General features: G+C 38.6%; 1 protein-coding gene across 1 annotated transcript; it reads left to right on the top strand.

Annotated features, from left to right (window-relative positions):
- Positions 1-1,270: 1,270 nt before the first annotated feature.
- rps6ka4 (ribosomal protein S6 kinase A4) lies at positions 1,271-24,201 on the top strand. Its single transcript, XM_088321074.1, has 18 exons — positions 1,271-2,258; positions 5,642-5,713; positions 6,023-6,090; positions 8,082-8,232; positions 8,326-8,441; positions 9,048-9,155; positions 10,666-10,746; positions 11,443-11,546; positions 13,370-13,520; positions 13,601-13,762; positions 15,087-15,212; positions 15,298-15,431; positions 17,127-17,220; positions 17,839-18,009; positions 19,571-19,762; positions 19,852-20,011; positions 21,062-21,225; positions 22,045-24,201. The coding sequence occupies exons 1-18, from the start codon at positions 2,183-2,185 to the stop codon at positions 22,255-22,257; spliced, it is 2,343 nt and encodes a 780-aa protein (XP_088177200.1). The 5' UTR covers positions 1,271-2,182; the 3' UTR covers positions 22,258-24,201.
- The last annotated feature ends 1,063 nt before the right edge of the window (positions 24,202-25,264 follow it).

Genomic DNA, 25,264 nt, shown 5'->3' with positions numbered 1-25,264 from the left:
TGTCTCATCTTTGAAAATGTAGATTACACATAACAGCGGGCATTGTGGTCGAATATTACAGTGCCCCTTTATGTCTCATATCTGCTATGACTGTTGATATAATCTGGGTGAACTACCCTGTGTGGTCACTAACTTTCCATAACAATATATTAAGACTCATTTCAATGGAAAGTAATTGTTAAAGATAAGTTTCTCATAAGGGTTAGTTTCACACTACATTCTACAATGTCTTTTAGTGCATTTTATGAAGTGAGCATTTCTGCTATGATGTGTAAAGTTATTAACACAACATAACAGAATGTTCAAGATAAGACCGGTCAAGTTACAATTATTTGTATAGCCCTTAATGACAAAGTGTCTCAAAGGACTGTACTGGTTACAATTACACCATCCCCTGATCTTAAACCAACATGCGGGCAAGGAAAAACTCAAAACCTCAGTACGGGGAAAATAAGAAACCTTGAGAAAAGGACCTTACAAGTCGTATTTGTCCTTCCACTACAAATAGTCTACTATGATTAATTGTGTGATCTTTGACCGATGTTAAGGGGACAGTGTATTTTTTAGGGCGCCTGGTAGTTGATAAACGCTAATCATTAAAAATGATTTAAAAAAATAAGCATAAATACATTAATCACCTTAAAACCTGCTGTGTTTAAAATGCTCCTACATGGTATGAGCCTTACTTATAGGGGAATGACACAATTGTCCTTTACTTGCTGCTACGGGTTCCAGAACAAAACAAACTTTGCCTAAGGCTGGGCAAAAAATTGAGAAGAAAAATAATAGGTTACTTTGGATTCTTTCTTGTGCTATTGAATTGAATAGCCTTTGCCATTAAAATAAACTTTGTTAAAATTTGTATGCAACGAGATTAGACATGACACTTCAGGGTAAACGTAATAAAGACTTTATAGAGAAAAATAAGACAAAAGACTCTAAATAAATAGGCAAACATATTTACCAAGTAGTGCTCAGAGACTGTCCCAAGTCCTTATTTAAGGAACCTGAAATGCCTACCTGAAGGCAACCCGTCAAATAAGTGCTGGCCAGAGTGAGAAGAGTCTTTTGTAATGTTGATGGCTCCGCTGCTGAATATTCGAGCCCGTCATACAGACTGGGCAGAGAGCTGCTAACGATCTTCTGGGTTGTGATGATTGCACATCTAGTTCTATTTATACACACTCAATAATGTTATTTTCTGGCAAACAATTGTAAAATGGATTTAACATTTTTTTTCTTTTAAATGCTAAATATTTATAATAGGTTATTTGTATCCATACATACTGTATTTAAAATATTATTTTTGAGCTATGATAGTTTTATATATATCTTTTAAATACGAATAGTTAGTACGCTTATGTTTTGACAGCTTGTTTGACATTTTCGCCCCGCCTACATTGAAATGGTCACGTGACGAGAGTCGCCCAGGTTGTGTCGAAAGCATCCTGCTAGTGTCTTTTAGCTAGCAGCTGACAGAACACTAAGGGATGATCTAAATATTTCGAACAAAAGGAGGAAACCTGAACGTCTTCCCCTGCGCAGTCAGCAAAGAAAACGAGTTTTTTTCCCCTAGAATCCATCATAGCCTTTATTGCTGAGACCCAAGGAGATAATTTATCAAGAAGACACTAGCCCTGGCTAACGCTACAAAGTTTAGCGGACAAGAGCCATTTGCTTGCTACATTTTTGCTTGGAAAATAACTATTTCCTCACAGACTGTCTGAAAGCAACTTGTCAATATTGTCGATTATGTTTTGCATTGTTGGATCGAAAAATAATCATGTGATTGCTTAACGTGAATCCGAGTGGAATGCATTGGTAACTCTTTAGCAACTAATGCTAGCACCTCTTCCTAAACTTTCTTCGTAAAGCGTTGGTTATTCTTAAAATAAACAACCCGGCCTTCTCTTAAAGTATCAACCGATACGGCACAAAAATCAAAATGTGAGTGGATTTTACACCTGCTTTGTTTGCCGTGATATCAACAGCAGGATGTCAAACACTCGGATTAGTACAAGAGTGACGTGTTTGTGTACATCTGTCTGTTGGTTTCACAAATCCACACTTTCCCCATTTACAATGGGGCGAAAATAATTGGCCCGTGTAGAGTGGGAAATAAAGTTATCGACTTCAAATTCATTTCAGACAGTTTGCATAGGAAAGTACTTTTGGGGGAGTTATGTCTGATAGTAGTGATGAATCCGATCCCCAGAATAATGAACAAGCCTGTACGGTCGAACATCAAATCACCAATGGTAAGTCAATACTTGGATTGATTTGAATTTATCGATCGCTGATACTCTTTTCTGATGTCAATCTTACATTTCTAGAAAGCAGTGGCAGACTGCATTTCACACCCAAGCCTTTGGTAGGGTGACTTGATCTAAGCGTTAATACCTATTTTACAGCCATACCATTACTGCAGATACAGCAGTGATACATATAAAAAACATTAAAAAATAAACATTTTACTCATAAATTCCATCATCCTTTTCTCAAGATTTAAATTACTCAGGCGTACAGATTGTGTGCAATTCAGTCCCATCGAGAAGTTATTTTCTATCGCCATTGAAGCTAATTCTGAAAGTCAAGCCTGTCCTATTGTGTGTCGTTATTCGATTTAGGGCTGAAAAAGTCGGTTCGACAAAAGCAGTAGACGCGGGCATTTTTTCTTCAACTTTTCGTTGTGATACTACCGTTACAGGCCCCCAGCCAATCATTGGTTGTGAAACTGGTGACATTTCCCAAGGCCAGCTAGCAGGTGTTGTCCCCGCTAACTCTAAATCTGATTGGCGTAACCAGCAGCTTTATTGAACACTGATATTGTGTCCCATGGCCTTTAGCAGGCTTTATGAAGGCTTCCAGGAAGATTACTGACCCTGGTAACTAGTAATGGATAAAATGTGTTTGGTTAAACGCATGCATATTACAACACACATCTGGTAGCAGTGCAACCAGTGAAGAAGCAAATAAAGGAATCCGACAGACAATTTCGAATTATTTAGGATGTATTCATGGACAAAATATAATTGACATCACATGATTCAGAATTTTTTCAGGCCCGCAGAGAAGGCCTTGCAGGCCCTCACAGTCAACCACTGCTTGAAAGCAGGATAAGCTTTGAGTAAATACACTGTTATATAAAGCAATTGGCAGACAATTTCGAGCATTTGAGATATCTTTTCTTAAACTGTAGATTTACTTGTTTTTCCTGTAACATACATTATTTTTCAATTTTTTTTTCATATTTTTGATAATAAAATCATTTCAAATTGACGGAAAATCGATAAAAAGGGTCTGATATTCCAGATATTCATTTCCCTATTTTTAGTGTATTTCTTGTTTTAGTCAAACATATGCTTTTATTTTTTCAAAATAATTCTTATTACAAGCACAATCATCTGCTGAATGTCATATTAAACCAGTGTTTTTCAACCAGTGTGCCTTGACAGCTTGATTAGTGTGCTGCAGGAAATTGCCCAATTTTATCTTTGCAAAAAAGGAGGACATTGTCCAAAAATTTGCTTTTTGTGTGAATGGGTAAGTGTGAAGCACATTGTAAAGTGCTTTCAGAGGTCTTCGGTGACTTGAAAAGCTCTATAGAACTGCAGACCATTTACCATTTACTTGCAATGACGAGCCTGGTAATTTTAAAATTCATTCATAATCAGTAGTTGGCAGCAGGTCTATTTTTAAAGTATTTTTTATATAAGATACTGTGTTTCTGTAGTGCAGTGGTTAGCACATTTGTCGAACATGCGGAAGCTCCCTGGGTTGTTTGCCTGGGATTGGGATGGGTGCTACCAGACTGTACATGCCCAAGACACAACACAGGAAATGGTGCCTCTCCAACCCTTGTGGTTGAGGGAATATACAGTACTAATTATCTTGTCATGAGGTAGTAGTGCAGTACAGCATACTTACCAACACTACCTACCGCCTTATGCGTTAGACTACCACTTTTCTCCCCTTAAAAACGCTGATTGAATTTTTGTTTTAATCTCCCGCAAAAATCTTCACTCAAGCCTAGTATTTTAGTCTGTATTTGCTTTATTTTAAAGCGAGACTTTTGTCTGTGTGTCATTAGTTCGTGAATAAACCGCTCCAACAATCGCGTTACGTTTCCATTTTGGTAAAAGTTTACAACATCTGTTTTTAACAAGCACATGATATATATGTTTTAAATCTTTTAGAGACTTGTTGTGTTTCAGGCGTTAAAATATAGTGCATTATACATTTACGACAGTTTAATGTCAAAAGGTTGGCATATATGGTACAGTAAAATATTTAATATTATTTTTACTTATTACTTATTGTTTTAAGGCACTTTATAAGATTGCACTGCAAGAGTTTTGATTATGTTTTGATTACAACAGTTAATTTCTGCCCATTTTAAGCATTGCAAGCAAGCACTGTTGAGGCTGCTGCCCCCGCGAACCAACCCCGAATAAGCGGAAGACAATGGATGGATGGATGGCAAGATATACCTAACATTTTGAAATACCCCTGGATTTGTCTTTAAGGACACCCAGAAGTACGAGTATCCCTCTTGAAAAAAACAGATTTAGATCCAAATACCTGAGATAGGCCCCTAAAACTGTATCTCTTTGTTTTACATTATAATCAGAACCAAATTCATATATCTGTAACGGGTGTAATAATAACTTTTGTTTTATTGAAATTCCTGCTGAAATATGTGTATAGTTTTTGGTAAATGTCCTGCAATGATGAGTCCAACAGTGCTATCTGCTGGTATGGGGTGGGGTTTGGTTTTGGCTTCTGACATGTGCCCCGGAGGCGGGGTTTGTTGGCAGTCTTACAAGAGAGAGAACTGCAATGATAAGACACATCTTTTGGTGCTCCACAAAATAAGTTAATTTTAAACATTATAACCCCAGCTGACAAATCTCTCAACATGCACAGTAATGTGATTGATATTGTCAAGCTGTTTAGGTTTATTTTCGTTTTGTTTCTGTTTTACTAAATTATGAATTCCCCTTGTTGAGATCAAAGAGATCAAAGCCAACAGAAAAGCTAATGTTGTGACTCATCCATTTGCAGGTAACTTGTACCCGTTTTTATACTCATTATTGTTTTTATTTCTATTTTTTCATATACATTAAAAAAGGATGATGTTGGTTAAAATTCAGACGAAAGAAAAATATGTTGAATCCATTGTAAACGTTAAAAATCCACTATACGATCTCTTGTTAAAAGTATCTTGTTAAAATGTAAAGATGTAAAAATGTATTGTGATATTCTAAAATGTGAAAAGAAAGCTCTTTGATATGCTTTGTTGGCAGTCTTACAAGAGAGAGAACTGCAATGAGATCAAAGCCAACAGAAAAGCTAATGTTGTGACTCATCCATTTGCAGAAACTGTAATAATAAAAACCTCATCATCCAGTCCAGCGTGAATGTGGATCTTTGGTGGGACACGTACACCGCGGTAACATATCAAATATGTGTACATTTGGCTTTACACCGTATTTATAAATAAATAGGTGGATGCCTGGCTGGATGCTTTTTGTTTTCTATAATTGGCTAACAGCTTGTGTTACATATTGTTAATACATCAATGCAAACTTTCATACATTTCCATTGAATGCATGTATGATATGTTGACTTTCTTTTATAGCCAACCTCACCGGACACACAGAAAAGGTTGGCATGGAGAACTTCGAACTCCTCAAAGTGTTGGGAACTGGAGGTAAAAAATAAACTATGGGATTTACTCGACTCTCACAGGCAGCAATACACATTCTTATGACGCTTTAAATTTTGTCAACTTAACATATTTATGTTTTTAAAGCATATATCAAAAATGTGAAGCCCTAAACTCTACAGGAAAAACATTTATTTTAATTTTAGTTTTCTTCGATAAAAGCAATTGTCTCCACAGATTTTAGTGACCTAAGCCATTTTCAACTTAAAAAAAGCAGATAACAAAAATAAAAAGCTTCTACTTTGTTGTCATTTAAAGTAATCGTTTGTTTTCAAAACCTCTGTTTGTGTCCAGCATATGGAAAGGTGTTTTTAGTAAGGAAAAACAGCGGTCACGATGCCGGCCAACTATATGCAATGAAGGTAAGGCAAAAAGTAGTATGTTTGCATGGCTATTTTGTATTACTGATGTGACAAATTTACTTATAAGCAAAACTTTAGAATGTGTGAATGAATGATATAGCAGTATTGCAAGTTATTACCATATATTCCACACTATCAGGCGCACCGTATCATAAGGCGCATGGAATTAAAACTAAGGACTAGGGTTGCACAAAAAATTAAAAGGGGCCTTATATCACTAATTGCAATTGCATACAATTCTACAACATTAAATGCCACATAAATCAAACACAGAGCACAACATTGGAGTGCCCCGGATCCTATCCAATAGACTACTAGGGATACAGACGACACATGAAAAGGCATGAGGTCTTATCTCGTCATCACACTATTTTAAGTCACAGTACTGAATTATTTTGTTATTATTGGGCCGGGCCGAGAGAATATTGTCAGGATATTAAAACAGTCCGTGGTACAGCTGACTCGCAAAGCCTTACTAAAGTGCAAGAGATTCTGAGCTGAATGACAAAAAAGGCATTTTGGGATGTAAGTCGGTCCTTATCTTGTCATCACACTATTTTTAGGCATGTTACCTAATTATTATTGTTATTATTGGGTTGGGCCAGGAGATTATTGTCAATACATGAATACTAGTCTTTGGTACAGTTGATTTGCAAAGTCCAAAGCACACAAGATTCTAAGTGTAATGACAAAAATGGCATCGTAGGAAGTAAGTCGGTCGTTCTGAACTGAATGAAAGAGAACCCACAGAAATGAAGTGAGCAGCCTGCCCAGTGATGAAATGACAGCAATCTCCACCCGAATGTAGAGAAGACAAAGGATATTGTTCTTGACTTAAGAAGATGCACACCGAGCATGGCCCACTCAAATCAACTGTGCTGCGGTGGAGAGGGTGAGCTGTATCAAATTTCTGAGTGTGCATATTGGTGTGGACGTGTCCTGGAGCTAACATCCTTGGCCAAAAAAGCCCATCAACGTCTACTTTCTTCGCAAATGCAGAAGAGCAAGAGTCCCGACCCACACCGTGCTCTTATTTTTAAGGGGCACATTTGAGAGCATTCTGACCTGCTGCATCACACTGTGGTATATCGCCTCCCCCGTGTCGTGCCAAAAGACTGCAGCGCATCGTGAGAACAGTGGGATAGGTCATTGCTGTCTCTCATGACGCCCCTCCTGGACATTTACAACTCCCGCCTCACCCGCCAAGCCACCAGAATTGCAAGTGACCCCACCCACCCATCTCACAGCCTCTTCAACCTGCTGTCATCAGCGAAAAGATTGCTCGGAGCCAAAACCAGCAGGCCCAAAGACAGCTTCCTTCATCTGGCTGTCAGGAAACAGAACCGCCCCCCTACCATCCTTCTGCCATAATCAATGAAAAACTGCTATATTTAGATCCCAGCTATACTTTGCAAAAAAACAAAAATAAATTCCAAACCTTATATTTTTTTATAGATGCATGTACGGTACCTAGAAGCCTGGTGGTCAGATTCTGTGCAATCCCTGTTCCCATTGTTATGCAACTGTGGTTAGCTATGTATGCATGCATGTATATACTGGAGCTAGAGTCAAGAACATTCTCACATTCTTGACTCTTTCTGGGAGATTGATACAGAGGAGGGGGGATACCCAGCCCATTAGGTGACCAAACCCCTCTTCCCACATCCAACCCTTCATGCCGAGCGCCAAACAGGGAGGTACCAATGTTTTAGGTATGAATAGGCTGAGGCTTGAACCATTCTCAGGGCGAGCTCCTACCTCCAAGGCCACCGAGCCGGTTAGCAATACTGTTCAATGATTGCACAACTATACAACCATGGTAGCGCAAAAACACAATTTGGGTTGTTTTGGGTGTGCCTCATAGTCAAGAAAATAAGGTAATTTGAAGCAATTTTTTTTTGTGGGGGATAATATTTTCCAAAACCTGGGTGATCTTGTTTGTTTTTTGTTTGTTTTTTTACTTAACTAATTTGATCACAACCACCTTGCAGGTGCTAAAGAAAGCAGCCATCGTTCAGAAGGCTAAGACCACAGAACACACTCGCACTGAGCGTCAGGTGCTGGAACATATCCGTCAGTCGCCCTTCTTAGTCACGCTTCATTATGCCTTTCAGACACAAAGCAAGCTGCACCTCATCCTGGGTGAGTGGAGGTCACCTAACCAAATCGGATGTATTTAACGATTGCCTTGAATTGTTTAATATTCCTTCTTTTTACTCCTCTGTTTGCTAATAGATTATGTAAGTGGAGGTGAGATGTTCACTCATTTGTATCAGCAAGATCACTTTTCCGAGGAGGCGGTGCGCATTTACATTGGAGAAATAATCTTGGCTTTAGAGCATTTGCACAAGGTTTGTGTTTTCCTACACAAAACATTCTGCATAATTTGCATGAACAGTAGTTTCAGGCATTAAAAAAAACTCAACTTTCGTAGCAATTTACTGTTTTGAAGTCAAAAAGGGTGATTTTTCATTAATTGTTTAGATCCAAGGAGAAATCTTCTCATTATCACACTCTTTTTATTCACGGTACCAGAGACGAATGTTAGAGAATGGAGAAAACAGAAAGTCATCCTTAAAGATATAAATGAACGCAAAACAGCACATCGAGGGAAACAACTCTGGTGTATCTGATGATGAATTAGACTTTTATGGACATTAAATAAATACATTGAAAATGTTGTATTGGTATCTTGTTCATAGTTGTCAATAAATTATTTGAATAATGTATTTAACAGACGTTTGTCACTTTTAATGCTCGGTCAAAGCTGAGAAAAAGTCAAACAAAATGTTTTACTAATTTGTAATAAAATAAATTAGGGGTGCACGTTATACACACATACATACGGTATTCTCTCCACACCTTCTCACCTTTTAAAGCCTTGACCTATTTTCATGCCTGTAGCTTACTGAGCATTTACCTAATAATGATGGAAAAATCATTTTAAATTTGTGCAGCTTGGGATCGTGTACCGTGACATCAAATTGGAAAATATTCTCCTGGACAGTGAAGGCCATGTGGTATTGACTGATTTTGGACTCAGCAAAGAATTTCTCCAAGAGGAGGTATTATACCCTAATACAAGAGATGCTAAGCACTGACATGCGGTGAGGTTGGTGTCTGTTGAGCCACAGTCAGAACTACAAACAAATGAACCTACAGCTTATTCACAATTTGATTGGCAGATCAAAAAAGCAATATATGAACTGTAGCATAGAAAAAACTATTGTCATAGTTTTACTTATAAATGAAGTCCATGCACTGCCCTCTTTGAATCGAAGCATCAATGCATATGTAATCCTCAATGACTTCACTTGCTTTTAGCTTGCTACTACTATCACTAATTTTCCAAATCCCTTGTCTCATTACTCCCCTCTAACATGAGGCAGGAGAATTGTGTGCCTCTCTCTGCATCTGCAGACGCTAAGCCTAGTAGTACATTACACACTGCTCCTTTTGGATATAAATAATAAATAAATAGATAATCCTCAATGGCTCGACTTGCTCTTAAATTGCTAAAACTATCACTAATGGTGTTGTTTGGGGTTGAGGTGTGCGTCCAATCAGAAGCCTTGGTCTCACTATCGCCCTCTGCCATGAGGCAAGAGAATTGCGTGCCTCATTCTACATCTCCTCACGCTCGAGACAGTAATATGTTACTTACTTCTTAAAATACTATTAATTAATCTCATCTCATATCACCAGCTCAGTAGCCTAGATGGTAGTGTGCCCGCTTTGAGACTGGGAGGTCGCTGGTTCGCGCCTCGGCCGAGACATACCTAATTGGTATAATGGCGGCGCCCTCTGTTGGCTGCGGCTGCATCGGCTCGCTACAACGGGTCAGGTGTATCGACATTTCGTTCTGTGTACATTGTTACAAAGAATGACAATACAAAGGAAATTATTATTATTATTATTATTATTAGCTGCACCGCTTATCCTCTTTAGGGTCGCGGGGGTGCTGGAGCCCATCCCAGCAATCATCGGGCAGTGGGCAGGGGACACCCTGAACTGGTTGCCAGCCAATCGCAGGGCACACAGGGACAGACAACGCGCTCGCTCATTCACACCTAGGGACAATTTGGACCGGCCAATCCACCTGAAATGCATGTTTTTGGAATGTTGGAGGAAACCGGAGTGCCTGGAGGAAACCCACGCAAGCACGGGGAGAACATACAAACTCCGCACAGGAAGTTCATTAGCTGGATTTGAACCCACACAGGAGGTTCCCAAGACCTTAGAACTGTGCCGCACACGCGCTAACCACTGCGCCGCCGTGCTGCCCTACTATTAATTAATAAACTAATAATTATAATATAGTATGTGGAAATTCATAAATTTTAAAAAAGAAAATTCATTCATGTGAAGTTAAATGATAAACAACCTCGAAATATTACTGATTAAATATAACCATTTGATATTTTTTTCATTTTATTTATCCATGATGCCAGAGCCTCACTTGCTTCCCCTGACTGGATGTCACTGATGTTAAGGAATCTGAAGCTTATTGATCACTTTTGTGTTTTTACTAAGCCTCGCTTTTAACTGTTTTTTTCCCATTCCCTTATCTTATAGAAGGATAGAACCTATTCGTTCTGTGGTACCATTGAGTACATGGCGCCTGAAATCATCAGGGGGAAAACGGGCCATGGCAAGGTAGGAATACCACAAATTTAAAAAACATTAACAGTAGTTTGTTGTGCTTGTTAAAATGTGTCTTTACCAAGGCTTATTATGTTAGACCAGGCTTTGGGAACCTTTTTGACCCAAAGAGCCATACATCCATTTTATTTTCGAGAGAAAGTCACACCACTTTTTTTTAAGACAAAATTGAACAAAACCGCACTACCCAGTTGTTCAGACAAAAGCTAATTATTCAGCAATTTTTTTTCACTTTTTGTCTTTTGATGTTTGGCGCAAATCTCTTAAATAAAAATTAATGACGGAGCCTGTGTCCCATATCAATATAAATATACTACTTAAAACATGTCTCCCTTCCACGGTTGTTTTATAGTGTTGAGGCTCGTTTTGACCGTCATTTTTGTCCTAAATAATTGTTTCAAAACAAAGTGCAAGCAAAGTTGTTCTTTAAAAATGTCACAAACCACTGCAAATAGATGGGATATCGACGCATTTGCATTCAGTAAAGAACGCACAGAGCGAGAGAGTGAAGGGTGTGCTGTGTGCAGAGATCAGCCCACATCTACTGCTCATCCAATCAAATTGCTCTGAGTGGTTTGCTGGCATTTTGGGTTTTTTACAGTTTTTTTCTGGGTTTTTATTATCAATAAAAACAAATCTGTTTTGAGAACTGGAACAATTGTTGTCTTTCCCACCGTGTGATGTTTGCAGTCAGTAGATTGGTGGAGTCTCGGAATCCTGATGTTTGAGCTGCTGACTGGAGCGTCTCCATTTACTCTGGAGGGGGAGAGGAATTCCCAGAGTGAAGTATCAAAGTGAGTTCATGATACAATAAAGCAAAATATTTTTATCAGCAATCAAAAAAATAACCAAGGTTTTGTGATAATCAACATATATACATTATTTTTTTATCCTATTCAAATGTGTCGTCCAAAGGATCCCATAGCGCCTTATTCCGTATTCACCATATTTTCCACACTATGCAGACAGAATTTTGATTGTGCACCTTATAATCCGTTGCACTTTATATGCGAACACAATTGGAAATGCGTTACCATGTTTGTGAAATTATTGACCTGTCGATACATTTTACTGCTGGTCACACTTGCATACCAACATGCATCGAACTTGATAGCAATGTTCAGAGCACTAAATCCTGCCAGCTGGGACATAGATGATTTCATAGCTTTGGATGCAATGAAGTGGGCATGACGTTAGAAATCAGGTTGCATGGACAGGTGCTGGAAGAAGTTGAAAGCTTTAGGTACTTGGGTTGTGATGTGGCTGCTGTTGGTGGAATGGAGTGTGAGGTATTGCACAGAGTGAATCAACGAAGCAAGGTTTTGGGTGCTCTGAGGAGAGTGATGAACAAGAGTATGAGTATGGATGTTAAGAGGGGACTGTATGAGAGTGTGATTGTACTGTGTTGTATGGCGCAGAGACTTGGAGCCTGAACGCAGATTTAAGAAGGAAGTTGAATGTTTTTGAGATGAAGTGTTTGAGGACTATGTTAGGAGTGACAAGATTGGATAGACAAATAAATGAAAGTGTGAGAGACAGAACTGGAGTAGTCGTGGAACTGAGCAAGCGTGTTGATAAGAGAGTACTCGGTTGGTTTGGACACATGGAGAGGATGGATGAGGAGCGAATGTTGAAGAGGATCTACAGAGCAGAAGTCAATGGAAAGAGACCGAGAGGAAGGCCCCGATTGACGTGGATGGATGGTGTTATGTGTGCACTGCAGGAAAGAGGTCTAAATATAATGGAAGCTAGAGCTCTTGTTGGTGATAGAAAGGAGTGGAGAGGTGTTGTGAAAGGATAGTGGGATTGTGGACACGTTCTTAAGGATGGGCTGGGCACCCGTATGATGCGGCAGGGGTAAACCAGTGAAAGCTGTCGGGCCCTGCTGTTGAACAAAAGAGTGTGTTGTGTCACCCTGACCCAAGTGACATTGCCGCTTTCTGGTGTCCCATTTCATCTGGAGGGACGAAAGCATGACCGACTGGGGTGCCGAGGTGCCTAACTTGTTTGGGTGTTTGGGCAATTGGGTTGGCCATGGTCCAAAAATGTTTGTGTGTTTTTTTGCTATTTATTTCCCTTTTTTTTCATTTGTTATTGTATGTGTGTGTCTTGCTGTCGGTCAACCCTCTTGAGGGATATGACCAAGGTAGGTAGATAGATAGATAGATAGATAGGATGCAATGATGGAAATCAAACACAAATCACAAAGGCCTGATCCTATCCGTTACTAGACCATTAGGGACATATACATATATATATAAATATACGCAGGGTTGCTTGTATTCAAACGTTTGTCACTCACAATGCATAGTTTGAGCTGAGAAAAAGTGAAATAGATGTTTTTTGTGGGTCACAGAATGACATTATATTTTAAAAGGAGAACTGTTTACAATAAGGAACTGATACATTCCATGTGTTTTGTAAATCCTTTAAAAAATCCCTCTGGAGAAGAAGCGTGCAAAAGCTTGGGGTTTTTAGTATAGGAGCTTCATACTCTATCTTAATCAAGGCATTGCTAGACAGTTGTAAACATTTAAAGCAAGATCAATAAATAACACCTGATCTTCTTGAAAATCTTGATTAATACATTTAATACATTTTATCGTAATTTTCTCAGACGTATCCTTCGCTGCGATCCCCCGTTCCCTTCAATGATCCAACCCACCGCTCAAGACCTGATCCGTAAATTGTTAGTGAAGGATCCTCACAGGAGGCTCGGTTACGGACCGCGGGGCGCTACAGACATCAAAACTCACGCTTTCTTCAAGGTGCTTCTTCTTAAATGAGCTTTGTTGACTTTCTCTTTCGGATTTTTTGAATAACCGTTGGATTACGAATTAATTGACAGGGACTCAACTGGGACGATCTCGCCCAGAAGAAGATTTCGAGCCCGTTCAAGCCAGAGCTGAAGAGTGAACTTGATGTGGGGAATTTTGCTGAGGAGTTTACTGGAATGGATCCTGTTTATTCTCCGGCGAGCACACCTCCAAGCACTGACCGCCTCTTCCAGGTACAGGATGTCTTTCACTTTTCATGTAACCCTAGTATTTGTTATTGTACTTCTAATTGATGGTGATTTTTGGCAGCCTAAAATGCATTAAGAATATTACAGGTTAACTCTGTGTCAAGTCACATTTATTTGTATAGCCCTTAATCACTAAATGTCTGCCCAGTCCACTATTACAGCACCCCCTGATCTGAAACCTGCATGCAGGCAAGGAAAAACTTGAATATGCATAGTCCCATTAGAAGTGTGCTGCCCATCAAAACAATTCTCATGAAGGATTAGAAGTGACGCAAGCTAGGGGCTGATCACCCTGTGGCCTGCCACCCCAGGTGAGGGTGTCTGGTGTTGTGTCCCAGGGTGACACTATTGATGATGTGTCCACACAACAATTTAGCCAAGTATGTGCCAGCACAAGGAATCTACACCCATCTTGTGTTTTGTAAATTGAGTTACATGAGGAAATTAAGAAACCTTGATATGTGGCCAAACAAAAGGTAACCCCCCTCTTACAGGATGACCAGGCTGCAATAGATGTTGCATTGGGTCGCAATACACAAAACAAAGCTTACAAATGCTACAAAGGTTCCGTAGTCTACCTCACCAATTTATACCAAATTACGAAGTATGCATTTTCCATGAAGGGTTTTCCTCTAAGAAAACCTGAGGTGCCCGCGGACTGGTTCTGAAAATAGCTCACGAGTGCTTGTTCATTGCTCACCAGTGCCTGTTCTCTAGTTAAAGTTTTTTTTTTTTTTTTTTTTTTTTTTTTTTTTTTTTTTTTTTTTTACTGATTAATAGTCTATTTAACCCCAATTCCAATAATCAACTTGGAAACAACATAGTAATAAAATGATAAGTTATTATTTTAAAAATGCATATAAAACTTGGGTGCCTTTTATGCTAATTTGTAACAAAAAGTAGCTCTCAGCTCCAAAAAGTTTGAAGACCCCTGCTCTAGGTGCTGCACTTGGTTTACCACACAAAGGTGTTTTCAATATAGTCCTAGGGTATTTTAAGACAAAGAGTGACATTAAGTGGAATCAATCAATATCAATACCAGTTGTTCATCAATATTTCTGTTTTAATCACTAAATCTGTTGATTAATGCAAATATTAAACAATTATATTTGTACCGTAAATCTATCAAAGGTCGCCTCTTGTCCGTGAGAAGTTTTTTTAAGCGATAACATTGTCTAAGTCGTACTACTTTTAACCCAATATGGCGCTCTTAAATGCTGCTAGAAAATTCAAAATCTGGAAATTCTCTATTCAATACTTTTTTCAGTATTTGTCAGCTGTGTTCACTGAATCTCTTGTTCTCTCCTAGGGCTACTCCTTTATTGCGCCTTCGATCCTGTTCAATAAAAATGCTGTAATGGGGGACTTTTTGGATTCTCGGGTTCCCACTGACCGACCAGGTGCTGCCTCTGTCCAGCGAAGTGCAATGGTTGCGGTATGAAACTTTTAAGAAGTACTCGGACCAGGGCTTTATCTTTTGTATTATCTGTATGACACAATTATTTTTTTCTTTTTTCTAGGAATCCCAATTTTTTCTCAACTATGACCTTTGCCTCCAGGGGCCACCCTTAGGTGAGGGAAGTTTTTCTGTGTGCAGAAAATGCACACATAAGCAAAGCGGCCTCGAGTATGCGGTCAAGATTGTCAGCCGCAGGTGAGTTTAAAGGCCTCCAAATACTTAATTTACCTTTTTTCCACATCATATTGAATGATGGATGGATTTCCAAGATACAGTGATCCCTTGCTGTAATGTGGTTTCTTTTCATGGTTTTGGTACTTCAGGAATTGCATTGTGTTTTGCATTCAGTCACTTTCCCTCTTCCCTACCTGTGCATCAATAATATTGCAATTTAATTTCGTACCTGTATGAAAAACAGCTTGCCGAATTTACTTTATGTATGAGTAAATTATCTTGCATTTTCGAGTTTCTCTAAAACCCATAATGTCGACAAAACGCTCTGGAACAACAAGAGCAGATGTGGCCAGGCCCAAAAAGCAGTGGATAAACTAAAACTTCTGGATATGCTCAGCAAAGAATCCAGCTTTAGGGCGGCATAAGAAATTAATTACTTTTTATTTATTCCGTTAAGAACAAAGGAAAAAACTGGGGCAACAGCAGCAATAAGTTTTAATATGGATGCAAAAAGGGTTGAAACCCTCCGCAACGTAATCGCATCATTCTGGTCATTGTCATGTTGGAAGACCCAATATAATATGAGCATCTTTTTCACAAGAAAAAAAACAGAGTGACAACGATTGCCTATCAGTATGGTCTTCTCTCAAAAAACACACCTACTACAGAGCCTTCAGAAGAAAAAAAACACTTCAGAGTGGTGTTAGAATGGTGCGGCTCATTCAGAGGAGCGGTCAAATTCGCTTGAGTCACTATCTGTCCGACTGTACCTTGTATTTTTTTTCATAATAATTTTGAAAGTTGGGTAGCTGTGGGCAGTGCTAATCCACGCTGTTAGAAGTCATTAGTTTCCATTGATGATTAAAATTATTATTCGACTGTACAGAAGCTATTTGTAAAAAGGTATTATAAGGTATTTTTATTTGCAAAATGAATGTTTTGGCCTGGAAGAATATAGTATTAAATTGTAAAAAATATTGTAAAAACAATTATGGTTTCGACACAGATTTTTTGCGCGAACATTTTGGGGAATATCACCCCTGCCAAAAGGAGGTATTCTTGTACAGCCGCTGGGAAACGTGTTATTTCTTTATATGTCTTGATGCAACTCTGTGGGTGTAGTGTTACATGCTCAATGAATCCTGGCGTGTCAGAACTTTTTGTCATCTGACCGTGTGAACTGCTCAATAGGAAGGCAACACAATTACGGTAATTTCCACGTTAAAGTTGCTCCACAGAATTTGAAATTTTTCTACTTGCTGGCGCCATATTCAGGCTTGTGTTATCATTGCGGCCTCTGTCAAGCTCCGTATGTAAGACGTGCAATTACGTGTATTTCTTAGATGCACTCAAATAACCTATTTTTTTGTTTAAATCTATTTTGTGGGTGACAGCCATGTTTGTGGTTGACATGTATCTTTTGGAATGTGGGAGGAAACTGGAGTGCTCGAAGTTGCCCACACTAACACGGGAAAACATGCAAACTCTGCACGGCAAGGGTGGTAGCTGGATTTGAACCCATGACTTCAGAATTGTGCCATGGACTGCTGTGCCGCCCGCTTATCATTATTGTGATTGTTATTATTATTGTTATCATTAGTTATGTTATTGGCAGGCCAAGCTGCGAGATCAATATAAAACATTGAACCGGTCCGTAGTACAGAAAAGGTTGCCGACCACTGGTGTAAACCAAACCAATGCTGTGTTTTGTTTTAGAATGGAAGTCAATACCCAGAGGGAGATTGCTGCTTTGAGGCAATGTGAAGCTCATCCGAACATTGTTAAGCTGCATGATGTCTACACTGATCAGGTAGATTGGCGAACAAGTATATTATGTGTCAGCCTTAATCTCTGATTGTCAAAGAGTCAAGTATAGTTGTTGTATGTGTATATATATGAGTATATGTACATAAATGTGTGTATATTTACAATGTGTGTATGTACCATGTGGCAAATGGTACAATGATAAATGCATGTTCCATTGAATATATATATATATATATATATATATATATATATATGTATATATCTATATATATATATGTGTGTGTGTGTGTGTACACGGTACTTGCAAAAAAGGTAAACAAATATGAAAATATAACGATCAGACTCATTTGCCTTTTAAAATATTTGTTCATATGTCACCAAGAAAACAAATCAAACAAAGCAGTTTTAAAAATATAATACTTGAAATGAAGAAAATGATCTTTTAACAGACTTTTCACTCATGTTTTGCAAGCAATAAGGAAGATGAAATGCACAAAACTCCACAAAAAATGTAGTAAAGAGTGACTGAGCAAAAAAGTGCTGCATTCTCTTCAATTCTCTTTAAAGTTTTTTGTACTAAGTTTGAAATTCTTAAGCCTCAGCGATTTAGTACTGTGCTGCATATCAGGGGAGTTTGTCATAATCTGTTGTCTTCTCTCAGTACCACTCCTACTTAGTTTTGGAGCTTCTGCGTGGAGGAGAGCTGCTTGAAAGAATCAAGAAGAAGAAATTATTTGGTGAAGCAGAAGCCAGCAAGTTGCTGCAGAGCCTGGTCTCAGCTGTCAGTTTCATGCATGATGCCGGGGTCGTGCACAGAGATCTCAAACCGGAGGTGGGCCTGTTTGAATGAAAACAAAATGATTGCATAGCAAGGGACTGGTCTTACAGCGCCTTGCAAAAGTATTTGACTTATTTGCCATATTTCAGGCTTCAAACTTATTAATTAAAAAAACTTCACATGTAAGACACAGTTATGAAACAAACCAAACATATACAACAGTTTATATGATGCTAGAAATTGAAAAGTTAGCATTTCAAAAATATTGTTCCCCTTTGAGTTAATACTCTCTACAACCTCTTTAAGGGTATGTCTCTTAAAAATTTTGCAAATCTTGTAACAGAAATATTTGCCTATTCTTCCTTACAAAACAGCTCATGTTCCTTAAGGTATATCGCATTGTTTTTTTAACCACTGTACCACAGCACACTAATTAACGTACTGTTGTCTTCCTGTGCGGTCTAGTAAAAGCCATTTTTTGGGGGTATTTTTAGATTTCCTTTTACCGGAGATTCACTGGCTGGTTGTGTCCCGCAGGATTTTCTTGAATGAAAGACATGTGCCTTGGCCTAAAAAAGGTTGAAAAACACTGCTGTGTAAGATTGAGGTCTGGACTTTACTTTGGTCTTTCTTACACCTTTATATTGTAGATGTTGCTTTGTTTTGGGTCGTTGTCCGTCTTTAAGGTGAACCTGCGCCCTATTCTCAGGTCTTTTGCAGACTCCAGCAGATTCTCTGACAGAATCTCCCTGTATTTAGCTCCATCCATCTACCTATCAACTCTAATGTTTTTACCAGCCCCTGCTGAAAAAAAGCAACCCCAGAGCACCACCACCTTTGACACTGGGTAACTGTGTTTTCAGGGTGACATGCAGTGTTAGTCTTTCACCAAATGTAACACTTTCCATTTAGCCCAAAAAGTTCAATTTTGGTCTTAAAAAAAACTGACCAAAACACATTTTCTGTATCTCCCATGTGGCTTCTTGCAAACGCCAGATGGGCCTTTTTTTGGTATTCAATCAGAAAGGGCTTTCTTCTTGCCACTCTTCCAAAAAGAGCAGATTTATACAGAGTATGACTAACAGTTGTGCTATGCACAGATAGGTCCACCTCAGCGGTGTATGCCTACAGGTCATCCATATGGTCATAGGGCTCTTTGTTGCATCTCTGATTAGTTTTCTCCTTGTTTGGGTCAAATATTTAGAAGGACGGCCAGGTTTTCCTTAGTTTGCTGTTTTTTATGCTCCCCCATTTTGATATTATTGCTTGCACAGTTCTCCGGGACATGTGTAAATGTTGCATAATTGATCATTTCTGTTGACATTGGATCATTTAGAACTTCTGGAGTCAATTGCCTGAACTGAAAGAACAGGAGGCCAATACTTTACAAAACTTACTTTTCGTTTTTTTTGTTGAGAATATAATATAGAGTGTTAAAATTTTTTGGTTCCAATTCACGATTGTGTTTCACATGTTGTTGATTCTTAGAATTTCTTTTTGTTTTTTAACCTTTAAGTTGGAAGCCCAATATGTGGCAATATGACAAATTTCTTGGGAGGTGGTCAAAATGTTGGCTAAGCACTGTACATCTGATGTTTTTGTGTTTACCTTTCAGAACGTGCTTTTTACCGATGAGACTGAGAACTCTGTCTTGAAAGTCATCGATTTTGGATTCGCCCGATTGTGTCCTGCCGGCAGCGGCCCTCTGCAGACGCCGTGCTTCACCCTGCAGTATGCCGCGCCCGAACTATTTGAGAGCGCCGGTTACGACAAGGCCTGCGACCTTTGGAGTCTCGGTGTCATCCTGGTATTTAAACTTTAAGTCGCCCAATCTGAAACATGTGTCGGGGGGAAAAAGAGAAAAGCCTGATCCCTGACTATGTGTTTTTTTTTCAGTACACTATGTTGTCAGGCCAGGTGCCATTCCAGAGCGAGCAGGTGGGGATGACGTCGTCTTACGCTGCTGATATCATGCAAAAGATAAAAGAGGGAGATTTCTCCTTGGATGGGGAGCCGTGGAAGGGTGTGTCAGAAGATGCTAAGGAACTGGTTAAAGGTAACGGTGGAGTTATTTGCACATACAGTAACCCCTCGTTTTTTTTCACAGGGGTTGCGTTCCAAAAATGTCCTGCGATAGTCAACCCTCAAAGTAGAATCATTTATTTATTTCTTAAATACTCTATTAAACATTTAAACAAAGGAACAAAACCGATTCACAGACTCAAGCATTTAACTAAAAAAAGTACAGTACTACTTAAACATTTTTTTTTACAAATAATATCTGTACTATCAAAGTATAATTTAAAATTTAATCTTTTGATTCGAGACATAAGTTTTTAGATTTACATGATACTTTATGGCCTCCATGTGGACATTATGGAAAACTGCATATACTTTCCTTAGGCAGGGATCTGCAGCCAAAATGTTGAAAGAGCCATTTTGGGACCCAAAAAACAAACCAAAATATATTCTTGGAGCTGCAAAAAATTAAAAGTCTTATAAAGGCCTGATCAGGAAGGAAACACATACATTCTATGTATATTTATTTAAGAACGTTAAAGATGTCCTGTTTGCATTCCTACAGAAATCATATATTTTTCCATTTTAAAACCTTCTTTGAAAACGTACCAGGGAGCCACTAGGGAGCTTTAAAGAGCTGCATATGGCATTAGATCAAGTTGAGTTGTTCGAGAAGTCAAACTTTGTTGGCAGTAGAGAGCATCTCTACCTTTTGCTATTCTTTTGGGTCTAGAGTGTTTAGTTGACATGTTGACTTAGTGACGAACTTGTAAATGAAAAAGATTTGCGCATACACAATGTTTGTCAAGCTGTTTTACGTATGTAAAAAAATAGGGGGGTGCCGACTCTTTAGCAAGTCAGAATGCAGAACACAATGCACGGTGAAAATCCGTGAAGTAGCAAAACAGCAATAAGTAAACCGCGATACAGCAAGTGATAACTGTACGTATATGAATAAATACAGTATACTACAGTTACTATAGTTATATTTAACAAAGCAGCATTGGGGAAAAATGTCCTCAATGTTTTAATGAGATGTCATGTAAGGGCAATATTGCTTACCCCCTTAAATCTTTTATGAATGAAGGACTATTGACAGTGGATCCGGAAAGGAGACTCAAGCTTTCTGATCTGAAAGAGAACAGCTGGCTGCAGGGTGGTGCGTCCATGTCCACGACACCTCTCTGCACTCCAGATGTGCTGGAGTCCAGTGGGCCCACTGTACGTACTTTCGTCAACGCCACTTACAAGGTAAGATGTTGCTTTGTTACACAACTTTCTGTCTCTCAATGAAAACAAAACATTCACTAAATTGTGACTAGGGCTGCAACTGACGTCTATTTTAATCGTCGACTAGTCACTAACTATTGAAACAGTTCGTCAAATAATTAGATCATTTGATTATGTGGCAAATGGTACGATGATAAATGCATGCAAGTAAAAATGCGCTATTTAAAACCAGTAAGCCACATTTCTCAGTCAATAGAGATATAAGTCCTTGAATGAATCTGTCTCAATTGTTAAGAAATTCAACTGTTTTAACAGCTGACATTAGTTCTCCGAACTGCATGCTTTTAATTTCTATTACGTTTTTACAGGCCAGGAGGATTAATTTGGTTCTGGGAAATCATACTGGCCACAGAAAATAACGAACTTCAGGAACTTTTACTTCAGGGTTTACTCACTTTGGTTACCAAGGGTTTAGCTACTAATGGTTATATGGTGAAAAATATATTTACACTCCTATAAGAGCTTTACACAGACTACCTTTCATTGTGTCAAAGCAATGTTTCTTCTGTGTTGTTCAATTAAACATGATGAAATCCCTGCAGAAATATGTGAGGTGTACTCCCTCTTGTGGCATACTGTATGTTACAGCTCAAGACAGACACTGTTGCACATGAGTGACTTTTAGAAGGGATTATTTTCATGTAGAGATGCCTCGCTCTATTGGAAAAATGTGTCTGGCAACAAAAGCCAACAACTGAATTCATTATTCTCCATTTTTGTCGACTACTTTGACTAAATGTTGCAGCCCTATTCATGACACCATTTCGCCCCTGTGCCCAGGCTTTCAACCGCGGTAAGAGAGAAGGCTTCTTTCTAAAAAGCGTGGACAACGCCCCCCTTGCGAAACGGCGGAAGCTTAAAATGACCAGCACGGGCGTAGAGACCCGATGGAGTTCGTCTTCTTCCTCTTCCTCTTCATCCACTTCCTCCTCCGCCTCGGCAAAAACGTCCAAAGCACCGCCAAAGGAAAGTGACAGCTCGAAGCCGAGCTAGCTTTTAATGTCAAGATAATATGAGGCAAGTAATGAAATGTGCTGGTTTTCAACATGACCAGACTGTGGGAGACAAAGAATTGAGTCATCTTTACACTTTTTTTTCCTAGAAACTGCAAAATTGTAGTTGGAACGTGAAGGTGCACAGAAATGAAAGGGACATTGTGTAATTTTTAGCGCCATCTGGTGGTAAAAAAAACTTGATTAATTACAAGAAAAAAAAAAAACAATTATGAATTGAATGAGAATCAAAAAATATATGAATTATTATAAATTCAAATACTCGGAGTTCCAGAAATTTGTACCCTAAATTCCAGACTACAGAGCGTACCTGACTAAAAGCCAGTCTTTAACAGCCTTAAAAATGAACTAGTTTTTTCAGCTGTGCCAATTTTAGTTTTGCTTTGAGTTGTTTACGTCAAGTGTTTTGGATCATGTGACCATTTGAGATGCCGATCACGAAGACGAGCAGTAATTTACTACTGCGTCGAAACAAAATGCAAATTGAGGGCCTTATATTTCTAGACATCAGCGCCAGAGCAACCGTACTTTGGAAAATAGGGCCAAATTGCAACATAGACGTGAAACGTCTTTTTGTGTTGTAGTCATTGGTGGTTGCCATGGTACTGGACCAAATTGTGTTCTCTTGTTATTGTTCCTTGAAGATTAAAGGACACTCCAGCAACCTGACCGATGATACAGAAAGAGAACTGCGGCATTTTGAATACATAACTTTCTGATGTATAAATCGAGGACTTGACATGTGGGTGAAAAAGTTAAGATATCATGAGTAGATTGTAAATATTTAATTAACTGTTAAACCTCCCACTTTTCTCCTGCTATATAATATATGAAGTGTTGTTTAGAACATGGACTAATTGCTTCTCTAGAAGGGTGTTATAAAAGTTTCCAAACATCACTGCGGTGTTTTGTATTTAGAGCGCATGTGTTGTGTAAGAGAGCACCATGTCATTTTCCTCGAGGCGTCCACAAAAACATAGAATAGGCTTAGGGGGTAGAGCGCTCGTCTTGGGCTCAAGAGGTCGCAGGTTCGATTCCCGGCTCCTCCGTGTTATATGTCGAAGTGTCCTTGGGCAAGACACTGAATCCTTAAAGACCCCAATAAGCAGGTAGGCCCCTTGCATGGCTGACTCCCTATTGGTGTGTGAATGGGTAAGTGTGAAGCACATTGTAAAGTGCTTTGGAAGGTCTTCATTGTGTTGAAAAGCACTATATAAATGCAGACCATTTAACATTTACCCTAAACGAAGCCGCAATGTTTAAAAAAAGAAAAAGTGGTGGTTTGTAGTCCGGAATTTACGGTATTAATTTAACAGGCTCACCTTAAGGGCGCTGACATGATCCTCCGCTAACTTGCTGCAACGGGTACCCCAAATGCCCAAAACATAGTGAAAGGCTGGGTAAAAAATGGAAAGAAAAATAGTGCGTAATGCTGACTTTGAAATTATGTATTTTGTATTCTTCCTGGTGCATTTTAGCACTCGTTTTCTTGTACTACACGATACAGCGATATCTTAACGGTCAAATATTACACAGTGTCCCTTGAAATATGTGGCTTTGAGGTAATGCATCAAAACAGGCTACCATTGGTTTCTTTTGTGGCCATATGTGTACATCAGCCTCAAAATGGAAATGAACGTACGGCTTTTAGGGTTAAAGGGAAAAATGAGCCATTGTGAGCCTAAGCCATATTTGCTTAAAGTCTGTCAGAATTGAGTCGAGCGAATACACACATTTGCACACGGCAGATGCAATCAGTTACTTGCATATACTAAACGTTAATATTGAGGTCGTTTACCAACTTCACAACTTTTTTTTTTTTTTCACTTTTAGCTGGTTAAAAATTCATATGCACTTTGGGCTGAGAATCTAAATGATCAAAATTGGGCTTTTAAACAAGTTGTGTACAGGATGAGTTTTTTTTTTTAAACAAGACTTTTGCTTGCAGAATTGTATTAAACTGAGTATTAACTTTGCAGGCGTATACAGAAGTGTTGGGCGGCAAAAAGAGGGCAGTCGTTAGTTTGATTTTCCATCTTTTATGCCCCGATTACTGCTCAATTTTCCGGTATGCATTACTAATGATACAATTGTGTCATCAAGGCGTGTGTTAATGAAAGTCTGAGAAGTGCAGCAGCCTCAGTCCAGCCTGATTACTGGACTGGAATGATATTTTTACAAGTCTGATTCTAATTGTTCACATATTTAAATAATTTGAATCAAACACTTAATTTAGATCAACTCTTGAGATCCAATGTATATAATTTCGATTTATCGAGTTTGGTTAGTGTCACAATTGAAACATTGTAATGGTATAGTTGTGTCTATGTTTTTGTTTTTCTACCTGTTGCACATTTTGTTTCTCAATAAAATCAATTTCAGCTTTAAAGGTGCTTTCACTGATATTTATTATGTGTTATAGACTTTAATACTGTGGTAATGGGCTTCGTAATGAATAGGCTTTTATATACCGGGACTGTGAATGTCTTTGCGTGAGTGTAAGAACATGAATGGCGCTGGGAGATTGCTTATTATTGTCATTCGTGTACCAAAAAAAGCATTATGTATGACTTTCTTTCTTGAGGTGGTTAATGCCTTACTACTTTTTTTTTTTTTTTTTTTTTTAAGGTTTAATGTTTTTTGTTAGTTTTTTTTGTGTAAATTTTTCACTTAAACTGTGCTGATTGGTGTGGATACTTTAGTTTCTAGATTTTAAGTATCCTTTTCCTTTCTTTCTTTTAAACTTGACTATTGTATTGCAATGTGCAGTCTTTGTTGTAACTGGGATTTGTTTGCACCAAGAACACTTTTGCTGCCTAATAAATATTAGTTTTGACTAGTGTGCGTGGTTATTTTGTCTCTATCCCTTGTGTCTTGCATTTAATATATGTTGGGTTTACATTATTATTGCATTAAAACACAAACTCAACAGTAATTGTATGTACAGTATTACGTTTTTGAAGTTTCCACACTGCCATGTAATAACT

Source organism: Urocampus carinirostris, chromosome 17 (genome assembly GCF_059441175.1).
Source record: "Urocampus carinirostris isolate Australia breed hairy pipefish chromosome 17, RoL_Ucar_1.0, whole genome shotgun sequence".
In the NCBI taxonomy this organism is placed as follows: Eukaryota; Metazoa; Chordata; class Actinopteri; order Syngnathiformes; family Syngnathidae; genus Urocampus; species Urocampus carinirostris.
The sequence above is the reverse complement of the archived record's forward strand: the minus strand, read 5'-3'. Positions and strand labels throughout refer to the sequence as shown.